The sequence below is a fragment of the Nuphar pumila genome, chromosome 6, assembly GCF_984573655.1.
Source record: "Nuphar pumila chromosome 6, dmNupPumi1.hap1.1, whole genome shotgun sequence".
Lineage (NCBI taxonomy): Eukaryota > Viridiplantae > Streptophyta > Magnoliopsida > Nymphaeales > Nymphaeaceae > Nuphar > Nuphar pumila.
In genome coordinates, this window is record NC_143254.1 from 1,270,093 (window position 1) to 1,282,690 (window position 12,598).

General features: G+C 38.5%; 1 protein-coding gene across 3 annotated transcripts in view; it reads right to left on the reverse strand.

Annotated features, from left to right (window-relative positions):
• Positions 1-5,743: 5,743 nt before the first annotated feature.
• Positions 5,744-12,598, reverse strand: part of LOC149833615 (uncharacterized) — a 33,666-nt gene continuing 26,811 nt past the window's right edge. For all 3 annotated transcript variants that reach the window (XM_090010908.1, XM_090010909.1, XM_090010907.1), the window contains 11 exons: positions 10,500-10,575; positions 10,314-10,410; positions 10,142-10,211; positions 9,321-9,500; positions 7,702-7,824; positions 7,532-7,615; positions 7,130-7,314; positions 6,883-7,021; positions 6,740-6,799; positions 6,222-6,326; positions 5,744-6,031 (listed from right to left, as the gene is read on the reverse strand). In XM_090010908.1, coding sequence (XP_089867034.1) covers positions 5,918-6,031; positions 6,222-6,326; positions 6,740-6,799; positions 6,883-7,021; positions 7,130-7,314; positions 7,532-7,615; positions 7,702-7,824; positions 9,321-9,500; positions 10,142-10,211; positions 10,314-10,410; positions 10,500-10,575 — 1,233 coding nt within the window. In that variant the 3' untranslated portion in view covers positions 5,744-5,917. The remainder of the gene's footprint in view (positions 6,032-6,221; positions 6,327-6,739; positions 6,800-6,882; positions 7,022-7,129; positions 7,315-7,531; positions 7,616-7,701; positions 7,825-9,320; positions 9,501-10,141; positions 10,212-10,313; positions 10,411-10,499; positions 10,576-12,598) is intronic.

Genomic DNA, 12,598 nt, shown 5'->3' on the forward strand with positions numbered 1-12,598 from the left:
AAAATGATTAAGACATACGACCTTGCTGATTGTCTGTGGTTACAAAATTTATATGCAGAAAAAGAGAAGTGGGCATTGGCATATGGAAGACAATACTTTTGTGCAGGTATGATAAGCACACAAAGAGCCGAATCTATGCATGCCACGCTGAAGAAAACCCTGTATTCATGTTTAACAATGTTTCGTTTCATGGAACAATATGAATTATTTGTAGACGGTCTAAGACAGAATGAGCTTGAACAAGACGTGAAATGCTTCAATACACGACCTCTAACTTTTGGCATGAAAATATTGATGCGACCTGCAGCTCTGTATACACTAACTGTATTTGAATGGATCAAGAAAGAGGTGTTGCATGTCATGAATTGTAAAATAGAAGAACTGGTGCAAACCGAGAATATGCACAAATACCATATTTTTTGTCAGGGCGAAAAGCATCAGGAAAGGCAAGAAGCGCATGTCACGTACAATGTCGACAACGGAAGGGTAGAATGTTCGTGCAAAATGTATGAATTCAAAGGTATCCTATGCTGTCATGCATTAAAGGCACTCAATCAAGAGAAGATACAAGAAATACCTGAGTCTTACGTAATGCGAAGATGGACGAGACGCACGAAGATTGAAATGCTCATTATGGACAATGCGAGTAAATCTGGTGTTGACGAGAAGTGCCACATAGCCTCCCGTTACCAACAACTGTGTAGGTCATTCATGCATGTTGCTGATTTGGCATCGAGAAGCGAAGAAGGCTATGCATGTGTGAGAAAAGCTGCAACAGAGTTACTTGAAAACGTGGAGTTAATTCACATTAAGTCTGTTGCAGCGAATGAATACCAGCCGAAGATAATGGGATCGAACAACGTAGGTCAAAATCATGTCTCGCTTGACACTCCCGAGAAGTTGCGCCGAAGCGTAAACATTATCTTCAACAAGTCAGTAGTGAACGTTGTTGATTATGATGGACATATTCATGAAGCGCAGGGTATCAAAAGAAAACTTGCCTCTGATCGCAGTCGTCGGAGGGCAAAGGGTGCACTAGAATTGGTTGGCAAGAAAAGGACTAAGAAACAACCAACCTGTAATAAAAAACAACAAAGCTCTTCGAATGAACAGGTATGTAAAACATTATATTTCTTCCCATTGCGTGAAGCTTGTCAAATAGCTAACTCGTGTAATGTCCATCATGCAACAATACCCTGCAGAAGTACCGGCAAACGTTCAAACCTGCATTCCTCCCGACCAGATTTCTGGCAACGATCGCTACAGTTTTACAAGGCTTTTGGTATGTAATCGATGTTGCGAGGAGGTATGCATTTCTTGTGAAACTTAATTCAGTGTCTAATATTTTCTCTTTCATGACAGGCTATGATGTAGTCGACAGATAGGTTTGGGACACAGGAATCTCGTGTGGGCTATTAACTTAGTTGTCATGCCTCTTTGCATGACCCGATCTCCACAATGCCGGATTTTTTGAGAGTTTATAGTCGTTTTTCATTGACGACTTGCGGTTCGTGGTTGAATTTGTTCAAATCGATAGATAGCGGGTGTTTGCTTCTGCAGGAAAGCGAATGATGACATCACTGTATGGCGATTTGTGGTTATCGTTGAATAGCGATATGTAGCATCGCAGCGTAGAACGTTGTTGATTATTGTTGGACTGTCAATCTTAGCGTGATGCGAAGGATTGTTCAAGTGTGCTGCGATGTGTGGCATCGCAGCGTAGGACTGTCAATCATTGTGCTGCGATGCCACAGATCGCTATTCAACGATAACCACAGATCGCTATTCAACGACCCTCCTCCTGTAAGGGTAAAAACTTTGAATCAGGCTCCACAACAGTAAATGTGCAGGTCAGTCGGTGCTTGATGGAGCAATGTATGATCTTCTAATGGATGTGCACAGAAGCAGAAATAGAAGGGAGAGAGAGAGAGTAAGAGGGTTGATGTTCATGGCCTCCTCCAGGGGAGATTTCTTTCTCGGATAATCCTGCAGTGCAGAGACTGGGTCTTAAATAATCATCTTCGGGGCACTTAAGTCTTTACAACCACTCCTTTTCAAGAACCGTCATTTTTTTTGCACCAATGGAGGAGAGGGTACTTAAGTCTTTGCAATCGCATCAAACTCCAACGCTAATTAATGCTGACAAACATGGGGATACGAGACGCACATGCTTACATACGTGGTGCTCTTTGGGACCCCCGATCATGAGATGTAGCTAACTGCCCTGTTCGGGGGGGGGGGGGGGGGGGGACATATAACCTGCTTCGCCCCCCCTCCCCTTCCTGCTAGCCTAACTCCCTTCTCCCTCTCTGCATTGTGCTTCCGAAGAGCACCATCTCCGATAACCATCACGCAGCGGAGGGAGATCGGGTGACAAAGAAGAGAGGAAGAAAGGCGAGCAGAGGAGGGAGATCGGGTGAAGAAGGTGGTGGTGGTGGTCCTAAAAAAGAAGGGAGGAGGAACTTCGCCGGTGATGGTGGTGGATCGGCAGTGGTTGTGCTACGCAGATAAATGAGAGAGGGGGGTAGGGGGAAAGAGAGGTAGTTGGGCTGGGGTGAGAGGGAGAGGGGTTTGCGTTGGGTGGAAAAGAGAAAGAACCTAACCGTCTGAACCCAAGATTGGACAGCCACTGTTGGTTCAAACCAGCAAACATGTTTTGTTGATAAACATATTTCCATTTCTCAGCTTCGACCCTGCGACAAGGGATGCCATCCATTGGGTTTCAAATTTGTGAGGTCCCGTCAACTTGATAAATATTCACAAGTCACCTCTGCCAGATGAGTGGAGCCCTTGTGGACTTGGATCAGATACATGTAGATGCTGATACAAATAGGGATTGGTAACTCGTTGCAATGGAAGAGGTTGGTTTTGGTTGTCATTCCCTTCCCCTTTCTTGTCAGCTAGCAACGACTTAGATTTGAATTCAGATTTGAATGTGAATATGCTAAAACTGAATTGGAGTCCAATTAGTACAATCTTGGTTTTTGATATCTGACTCAAACATAGACTGTTTATATTTCTCCTCAAAAACACATCATAGAACGCTTTCCTCCATAAAGATATAACAAACTATCCTCTTGGTTGACCTCATGGGATCACCGTAGGGTCTTGAGCTCGTTGTTGTAGAGGTCTCCTCCAACCATGAGTTCGCATCCCTCTGTGAGTGCCCCCTTCCATAGGGTGAAGTAGAAGGCTTCCTAGTCCCTAGGTGTCGAAGGGGGCACCCACTAAGTTTTAGATTGTCAAAAGGACGACCATAAGTACAACAGGCTAAAACCAGTGCGGCTAGATCTTCAGTCCTGAGTGAGGCTGTCAACGGGTCAGGTCAGAGATGACCCAGACCCACCCATATAACTAATAACCGGGTTGGGTTCGAGTTTTGTTGGGTCACAAAAAAAGAATCCCAAACCCAGACCTGCATAATTTAAGAAACTACTACTACTAATAATAACAATAATAATCAAGTCGGATCGGGTACCTGACATAAAAAGCCAGGTCGGGAAGGGTACCCAGCAAGAATTATGATCCAAACCGCACAGTGCTCAGGTCATATTTGGGTCGGCCTGAATATTATTCAGGTTGGCAATTTTCATACCCATACCCCAAAATTCAGGTTCAGATTGAGTCGGGTATCCGATACAAAGAAGACCCTTTGACGGACCTAGTCCTGAGTGTGGTCTCCAAACTATTCTTGTTAGTAGGTATGGACTGAATTCTTGATGCATTGCTTCTACATCAGTGGGTTTGCCTAAAAAATTAATGTTGAAAAGAGCAATTGGTGTGCGTGGACTCTTCTCGCTCAGTAGCCGTAGTGGTGTAGAATCGAATAAATAAATATCAAATGTGACTTTTATTTTGATTTTGATGCAAAGGAACAGACTCAATGACAGGTTGGTTGCACATACAATGAACCCTCATTAAATAGTCCAACTAGCGTTTTATTGCTGCAAGAGCAGTTGAAAGCAGACGGGTTTATCCAAATTCTGTTTCTGACTAAACAAACCATGTTGAATAAATCTGTGGGGATCAAATTGAGGAAACAAATTCACACCTATATCTCTCACTAAAGTTTTGTACTAACGACATGCCCACACACACACACACACACGCATCCAATTAAGCTGAATAATACCAGCTGGAGAGTTTGGATCCAAGAACCCTTTCATTAAGATTACGATTAAGGGTGCAAACCAATGTTGTTAATATGGGTTTCAGACCTGAACGATTCAGAGTAGATCCATCAAGCTGAATCAGTCACCTTTACTCCTTTTTATTTAAAAAATCATCAAGAACTAAAATGCAATAAAAGATTAAAATAAGGGCTGATTCAAGCCCGATTCAGCTGAATAGTGCTGATTCTGCCAGAATTGAGGTGAATCACGGTTGAATCGGCTGATTCACATCAATACTGACAACATTGGTGCAAACAGATTGGATGGGCTCAAATCATGCTAGATCTGGATCTGAATATCCGATGAGGTGGGTTGAATTCAGATTCAGAAGATACAAGGTAATACTAGATACAGAAAAAAAAAGAACTTATATGTAAACCAAAACAAAAAATCAAGATCAGATTTGTTTCCAAAGCCGAATTAGATCTAACCAAGAACAACTGATCTCAGTCCAAAACGATCCCAGCTAATTCAAATCCAAGTCTGAATGTATATTCAGATCTTATTTCAAGGATCTGAATCCTGAAATAAAATGTGGATTCAGATCGGTATCCATCTATATCCGAACCATTTACACCCGTAATTAAGACGGCATGAATTATTCTTTTGTTTTTATTTGTTTTCTTTAATATTGTTATCTTGAGGGCAGTGAACAAATAGCCCACAAGACACCTGCTGATTCCATTAAATATGCCCGCTTGGGCTTCAACTAGAAAAAGGATGCCGATGCTCACATTTTTCAAACATCAACAAAAGCCAACACAGTTCATGTTAAAAGCTGTTCATCCCATTTTCAAAGTCTATCTAGTTTAATCCTCAAGTCTAGATAATTTTCTCTTATGCATGTTTGTTTTTTGTGCCTTCTTTCACTGAGTATGGTTCTTCCCTTGGGCACTTTGACTATAGGATTGTCTTTGGTCTTGGTCTTGGTCTTCGTCTTGGTCTTGGTCTTGTATTGACTTGGACTTGCCAACACCAAAGTTATTTGGCAATGTATGATTATCTAAGCTCAGTGAAATTTTATAAATAGCCTCTCTCTCTCTCTCTATTGCATGAGCGTCCATGCGCCCATGTGCACACGCATAGCCAAGATTTAGAAAAGGTGATACACCACATATTTTCAAGGATATAGAAGAAACTCTACCTCATTGAAAGCAATCAATATTACTGCACTTCGTTCAAAATGCATTTGAATTCGTATATGAACACTTACAAATTTTTTTTTACTTATATTTCTTGATATTCTTTCCCCCACTACGTTTTTTTTTCCATGAGATTCTCTCAACAAAACCCCCCAAAACATTGAAAATCATCCATAAATTTCATGGTCGATCACAGTGTCGATTTCAACTCTTGCCACTGTAGACCAAAAACTGATCCGGCCATGAATGTCAATGTTATGGGTACTGAGTGAAACTATAAGAATGGAGACTTTTAGGAACATGTGGCAACAGAAAGCCAATGTTATGGGTACTGAGTGAAACTATAAGAATGGAGACTTTTAGGAACATGTGGCAACAGAAAGCCATGGGACCTTATTGTTTTTCAACTCAGAACAGACTACACAGAAGGGAGTAACAATTATTACATTGATATTAAAATAGCAGAGTTCCATACATGAAGGTTACAGGAGAAAGGCCATGTATATGGTAACCAATGCTTTCTCTTGCGCTTTAACATGGGGGAAAAAGAAATTACAAAAAAAGGAAGAGGTCGAAAAAAATTGGGGCTGTACAAATGGATACCTACATGAAGTAGCTCAGTGCTTTCCTCTTTCTGGAACCACCTTCGCCGTACAAATCGTTCCACTGGAGCAGCTCGTTCATATTTGCAGATTCTGACGACACGCTTGCACATACCTGCCATTGTTAAGCCACCAGCCTTAGTTTCAAAGGAACGGTACAATGACAACAATGCTCTGACAAGAAGCGCAAAGATTTTTTTTCCACAAATCATGAAATTTCCACCAATTGTTTTGAACAAATGGAATAAATGATTCAATTTCAACTACGCTCAAAACAGTAACAAAGAGCATGGGATGTAGTGTACCTGTTCATGTGCATATCTCAAGTCATCCATGCTGAGGGGACGGATATCTGCACCAACGCTAGGTGCTGGCAGCGGTCTACCCTCTGCCAATGCTAAGCTCTTCTCCTGCAAAAAAGATAACAAAAACAATTTGAAAAAAAACTCGAGAAAAAGAGTGCAGAATAAACACCATGAACCAAACATTTTCTCCCAAGAAATTAATGCCGTGGGAATATCAGTATTGATAGAAGGGCTTGAATAGTATTTTATTCTTTAGCACAGATTCACTGTTGGGAAAGAATTATATGAATTCTTCCCCTCTTTGGTTTTGAATGGAAAAGCATTCTCTACAAACCAAAGAGAAATTGAAGAATAAATAGTTAGTAATCGTGCCAATGGGCCCAGCCTAATTATTCAGCGTAATGTTGTGCATTTTCATAAACATACAACTTCTATCATAACACAGCCAAAAAACAGCAACAAAACTATCCAAGTTCTTGAAGTGATCTTTCATGATTCATGGACTTAAATGCACTGACCTTTTTTTCCTTTTCCAGAATTTCTCTAATAGGACAATGAGCAGCTGTCACACACAGGTTCTGAAACAAAAAGGTAAATTAGCTGAGATATTAAAGTAACCTCAAGTTCCAAGATAATTAAGATGAGTGGCTAAAAGGATCACCTTCAAATCGCTTCCAGAATAGCCATCAGTCATACTAGCAATTACTCCTAAATCAACATCGGGTGCCATGTCTTCTTTTCCTAATATCACCTTGAGGATTTTCTCCCTGTTTACTGCATCTGGTAAGTTCACCATTAACCTGTAGGTTTTTTTATCACCGAGTCCAGGATATCAGCAACTAGAACAACAGTATTTATCATCCAGAGAAATCGTACACAATTATCAATAAGAATGCCAAAATATACACCTCCGCGGAAGCCTCCTAATGACTGCCTCATCAAGATCAAAAGGTCTATTGGTAGCAGCAAGTACTAAAACACGCTCTTTATCCTTAGTTCGCAAACCATCCCAGTTAACCATAAACTCATTTTTCATCTTACGCATGGCTTCATGTTCTCCAGGATTTTCTCGCCTACTCAACAAACTGTCGACCTATCAAAAAGTGAAGCCAATGAACAACATAAAATATTCAAATAAGTGCTGCCAGAAAGTTTGGAACACCATAAAGCATGGCAATCCACAGAAGACTATCCAATCTATGTAAATGACTCATAAACAATAAAAAGGGCAACAGCCATGAATAAGCATATCAAATACAAAAATACATAGTGCTGTCAGAATTAGGCACTTCTATTGGTGCATAACTCACCTCATCAACAAATATAATACTGGGAGAAATTTTACTAGCAAGGGAGAAAACAGCTTTAACATACTTTTCACCTTCACCAAACCACTGCCACCAAAAATAAACATAAATTTAAACAGAAACAATAACTAAAGATGCACATAAGTTCATAACTCATCAGATGCATCAAATACCTTGGATGCAATACTTGACATTGATATGTTAATAAAGTTTGCACCAGCTTCTGTCGCCACAGCTTTAGCCAGCATTGTCTTCCCTGTTCCCGGCGGACCAAAAAGGAGTATTCCCTTGCAAGGCTGGTTAAATGACATTAGCAAAACATGAATTTTAGTATGTCCAAGACAATGCACTCACATATGTTTCATCAATTAGATGAAATCATTATCTAAACCTTAAAACATCTCCTAATTGTATAATAATCATATGTTTAAAGATGCACCATTTATTGAGATCTACAAAACAACAGCATGCCAGGGCTTGATGTGTGAACATACATCCGTCCACAAACACAAGAAAAGCTTAGTTGTCATTTCATAAGTCATGACATAAATTAAGATGTATAAGTAACATGCACAGATCAAATTAAATGTAAGGATCAGTTTTTGAAGACTACTTTTGCATCTAGCAGATGCATGTGGTCAAATAGGCATGCAGAGTTCTAAATTTATGTAGAAAATACGTGATAAGAGCCCTAATATTGGTTTATTCTCAGCTTTTTGCTTAATAAAATAAAATATGTTTTCCAGAAAAAATGTATTTACCTTACCCTCTCATCCTTCGCTTTCACGGTTTCTACCATTTTAATTCATGGCGGAAAACAAGAATTCAACCATCAAACTTTGTGCAATCAAAACCAAACACCATGGTTGTATTGTACATGCTTTAGAAAAGCTGATTTTGAAAGGCAAAAGTTAAACTCTGTTTTATAGGTAACATCTTTGCCCAAAGTAAGAAACTCATAGGTAGTAGCCATTGATTACATAAGATCTTAAACCAAGGAGGATCTTAAAAAGTTGAACTAAAAGAAGCTCAAAACTCATCTAGGATTTAGAATCCAAAGTCCATGTGCTTCAGAATTTTTGAGAATTTGAGAGCCTTCATTTGTAGAAATGCCCTCAGACCACCTTAACCCCAAGATCCAACTTTGATTGTACAAAAAAGAGAGGGAGGAGAAAGAAACTGATCAACCTCCCTGGCAAAAACTCAATTGCACAATGTTGAATAATAAAGATGAGCTTGAACTTGAAAAATCTCCAACATCTTCAGGAAGCAAACAAATCATACTTTTCTATGCAAGACATCCATTTACTAACACAAAATCAAGAGACAGGCTACAATTATGTCTACAGACAGGCCAACAAGAACAAGAGATAAAACCAACATATTCCAGAATGATTACAATCAGATGTCTGTTCACAATGAATAAGTCATCAAACTAATCCAATTTTATCTCCCTGTGAAAGTAACCAACCCAAGGTCTAATAGTTCAGCAAGCAAAGGAACATCATAACCACAATTTCCATGGCAATCCACATAGGGCACAATAAATGAGGGGGGAAAACCCACAGAGATCCAAGAAAGGGATGGAATTAAACACAGTTAATATAAAAAGTTCCAAGAACAGATCCAAAACACACAATGTAACAAAGCCTGGTCTCTTTTCTTGAAAACGACTTAATACAACCCTTTACATGAAGATCAGGAAAAAATTATGTACATCTATGGTCTATCAGAAAAAAAATAAAACCATATCAAACTAAATTGAAAAAGACAGCAAGATTATTTGATAAACCTTTGTCAGTTGTCCTTTGCAAAAGAGTTCTGGCCTTTGCAAGGGAAGCATCACCAATTCCTTCAGTGTATCTTTGACATTTTCCAGGGCTCCAATGTTATCAAAAGTTACACCAATATCACTTGGAGGAATGACATCAGCCAATAACCTCTTCTCAAATTCATTCTCAGTGACAACATCCTGATCAAGTTAAAAGACAACTCAGTAACCATATATGAACTTGTTAAGGCTAGTTAATTCACGCAGACCTTTAGGGAATCAATCAGTAAAATATACGAAAATGTTCATGTTAAATCACATGGTCATTCTTGTATACCTTGCAAATCAGAACTGCAAATTTATACTAAAAAATATATTTCCCATAATAATTGGTAATTTAAGTGTGACAAAAAGAAACAGTAGCAGCTTAGAATTTCAGTGTTTATTTTTCTTGTTCTAATTCCTAATGCTATTACAATCTGCTGTTATTCAACTGCATATATTATTTCTGTGTGGTCTTCTGGCATCTGCTTGAATAAGAAAAAAATGTACTCATTGCACCATTTTAAGAAATGCACAAAGGAAAATAGAACAACCCATTACCACTTGCTCATTGTGCTTCTGTCACAATAAAATCCAAAAAATGTTACATTTGCGTAATTCAAATCTTTATTCTTAACATCTTTTTTTAGAAGAAATATTTTCCCTTTTCTTATAAATGTTCATTGGAGAACATGTAAAAAATTGGTCATGTGATGCATTTAATAAACTGAAAGTCCAAAACCCAAAAACACATTCTTGTAAAGAAAGAAAAGTGATCATTATACTTAAATTGAGATTACCTTGAGTGATTTATTCAAGCTTTTGGAGTCATTTTGGAAACCCTGTAAAATACTATTCCCATACTGTATGCTGCCACAGTCCATAATAAAAAAGGTGAATATGCAAGAGCAGGAATAAAATATTATAATGTCAATAACTTAAGAAAACTGGACAACAATGAAATCCAATAACCTCTCATTAGATATCATAAGTTTGCCATCCTCGATAGAAGCATCACTGTTTTGCATAAGATTATGACTCAAAGCCCAGCCAACAATTTTCTCCGCACCTGCAAGATCAAGCACATAGAGCACCCAATATGGCAAAATATTCACAGTAGCCAAAGAAAAAAGAAAGAAAGAGAAAAAGAATGCCCACTTTCATTTGTGATTGTCTGATCCTTTGTATATAATGATTCAAGCTCATTGCACTCCAACTTATTGCGATTTAGAACCTGCAGATATGCAAAATCCATTTAGATCAAATGAAAGATTTGCCGCTTCTAAATTACAAGGATTGAAGAATTTAACCCCTATAAAGTCAAATGTGCAACTTATAGGATTTTTTTGTCACCCATTTTAAACCGTCAAAATATCATGATACAAGTTTCTTTTATATGAAAATGATCACTTTATGTGCTTTTATAAGCGAAAACACTGGAAAATACAAGTTTCTATATTTTTATATATTCTAAATTTGTAGTCCTTTTTACACATATTTTACTATATTTTTTTGTACCAACCAATATTTCCAATAAAAACATAAGAAATATACAACAACAACAACAACTACGCCTTCATCCCAAAACAATTGGGGTCGGCGATATGAACCAAAAAAGAAAATCATTCTGGGTCTTCCACATGAATCCTTCTCCTCCAATCATTTCTATCCAATGCCATGTCCTCGGTGAGGTTCAGAGCATTCATATCCTTTCTTATCACCTCCATCCATGTCTTCCTAGGCCTACCCCGACCTCTTTTAACTAATATATTTTCCCATTTCTCCATCCTTCTAACTGGAGCATAAAAACATAAGAAATATAAAAATCCTAATTTTCTCACATGAATTTGTCAGCTGTTTAATTGTTGCATTGAACTTTTCTCATGAAGGAGCAAACCAAGGTAATAACTGTGTTGATAGATGTAATATAGTGTATTGCTTATAGTGTGTTCTACGGTTCTACCCTTCTTTGTACTATTATTTATAGAGGTATTGTAATTTTCTGTATTTTGTTGTAAAGTCGTGATAGGAGTTCATATCAGTCCATTTTAAGAGTGTTTGTTGGAGAAATTGGGTCTACTACTTATATTTTTGTATCCTACTCTCTATTGCTTAACGAAGTTTCCATTTGTGCTTCCTCTCAACTTCTCTCATTTAGAGTTCATCTTCTGGCTTTGATATGGTACAAAAGCTATATCATATTGAATGAGAGGACTCAGATTGATACTAGAAGGAGAAAGAGACTCCATTCATCGAAAATCTGGGTGATGCATCAAGACTCATGTCGCGAAAGGTGCTGACATCAGCACATCAAAACGAGTGTTCAGATGTGCACGTGAGGGAGGGACTCAATAGAAATCGATTTTAAAAGTCCAAGAAATAAATAAAGAACGTGTCAATCGGAGCAGTATTGAATTTTTCAAGATTGTATGGATTTAGAGTGAAATTGTGGCCAGATTTGGAAAATCTTTCACACAGATAAAATCAGTGGTTGTTTTGGCTTTGTATAGATGCATTTGGGTCGTTTTGGTGTCAGTATCTGTTAGAAGCATTTATTGCATGAATCTTGGTGTTCATGTTAAGTTTCATTGAGGATTTGAGATACCTAGTTCAGGTGGAAGCCCTAGCTGACTGCGGGTACGTTACTATATCACAAGGAAACTCCATTTTTCCCTTTGTACCCGTGTCGACACATGTCCCCAAAAGCATAGTTGGCAAACCCGGCGAGTCGACTCGAGAATCACCCAAGTCGACCCTGATTGGACCCCAACTGGGTCACGATTCAGGACTGCTGATCTGACCTATTAAATAAATTTTTTTACCATGTATTTTATTATTTTAATGCATAATTCTTATATAAAGTCACTTGTTATGAAGAATCTAATATTGTTCAATGAAAAAGTTAATAATCATGTATAATTATATGTTTTTATAACTTAGCTATTGACAATATTAGCTTGAAGTTTAGTTATTTCCATATCTTATTCATGTTCTTACACTATAAAATATGGAGTCCCGGCTCTTCCGAGTCAACCCGCTGACTCGGTGACCCAGTAAGGGTCCGATCCGTGCCCGAGTCATGAGTTTGCCAACTATGCCCAAAAGTGCACAGCATACAGTATGCTTTACGTGTGGAGCACAAAAACTATTGTTGCCTGCTCCCCATTGCATCGTGACACACTATGCTTCAGTGTTATGCAACCCTAGCTTGTGCACATGGCCCTTGCATCACACAAAGTGCACCACTGTGCACCTAC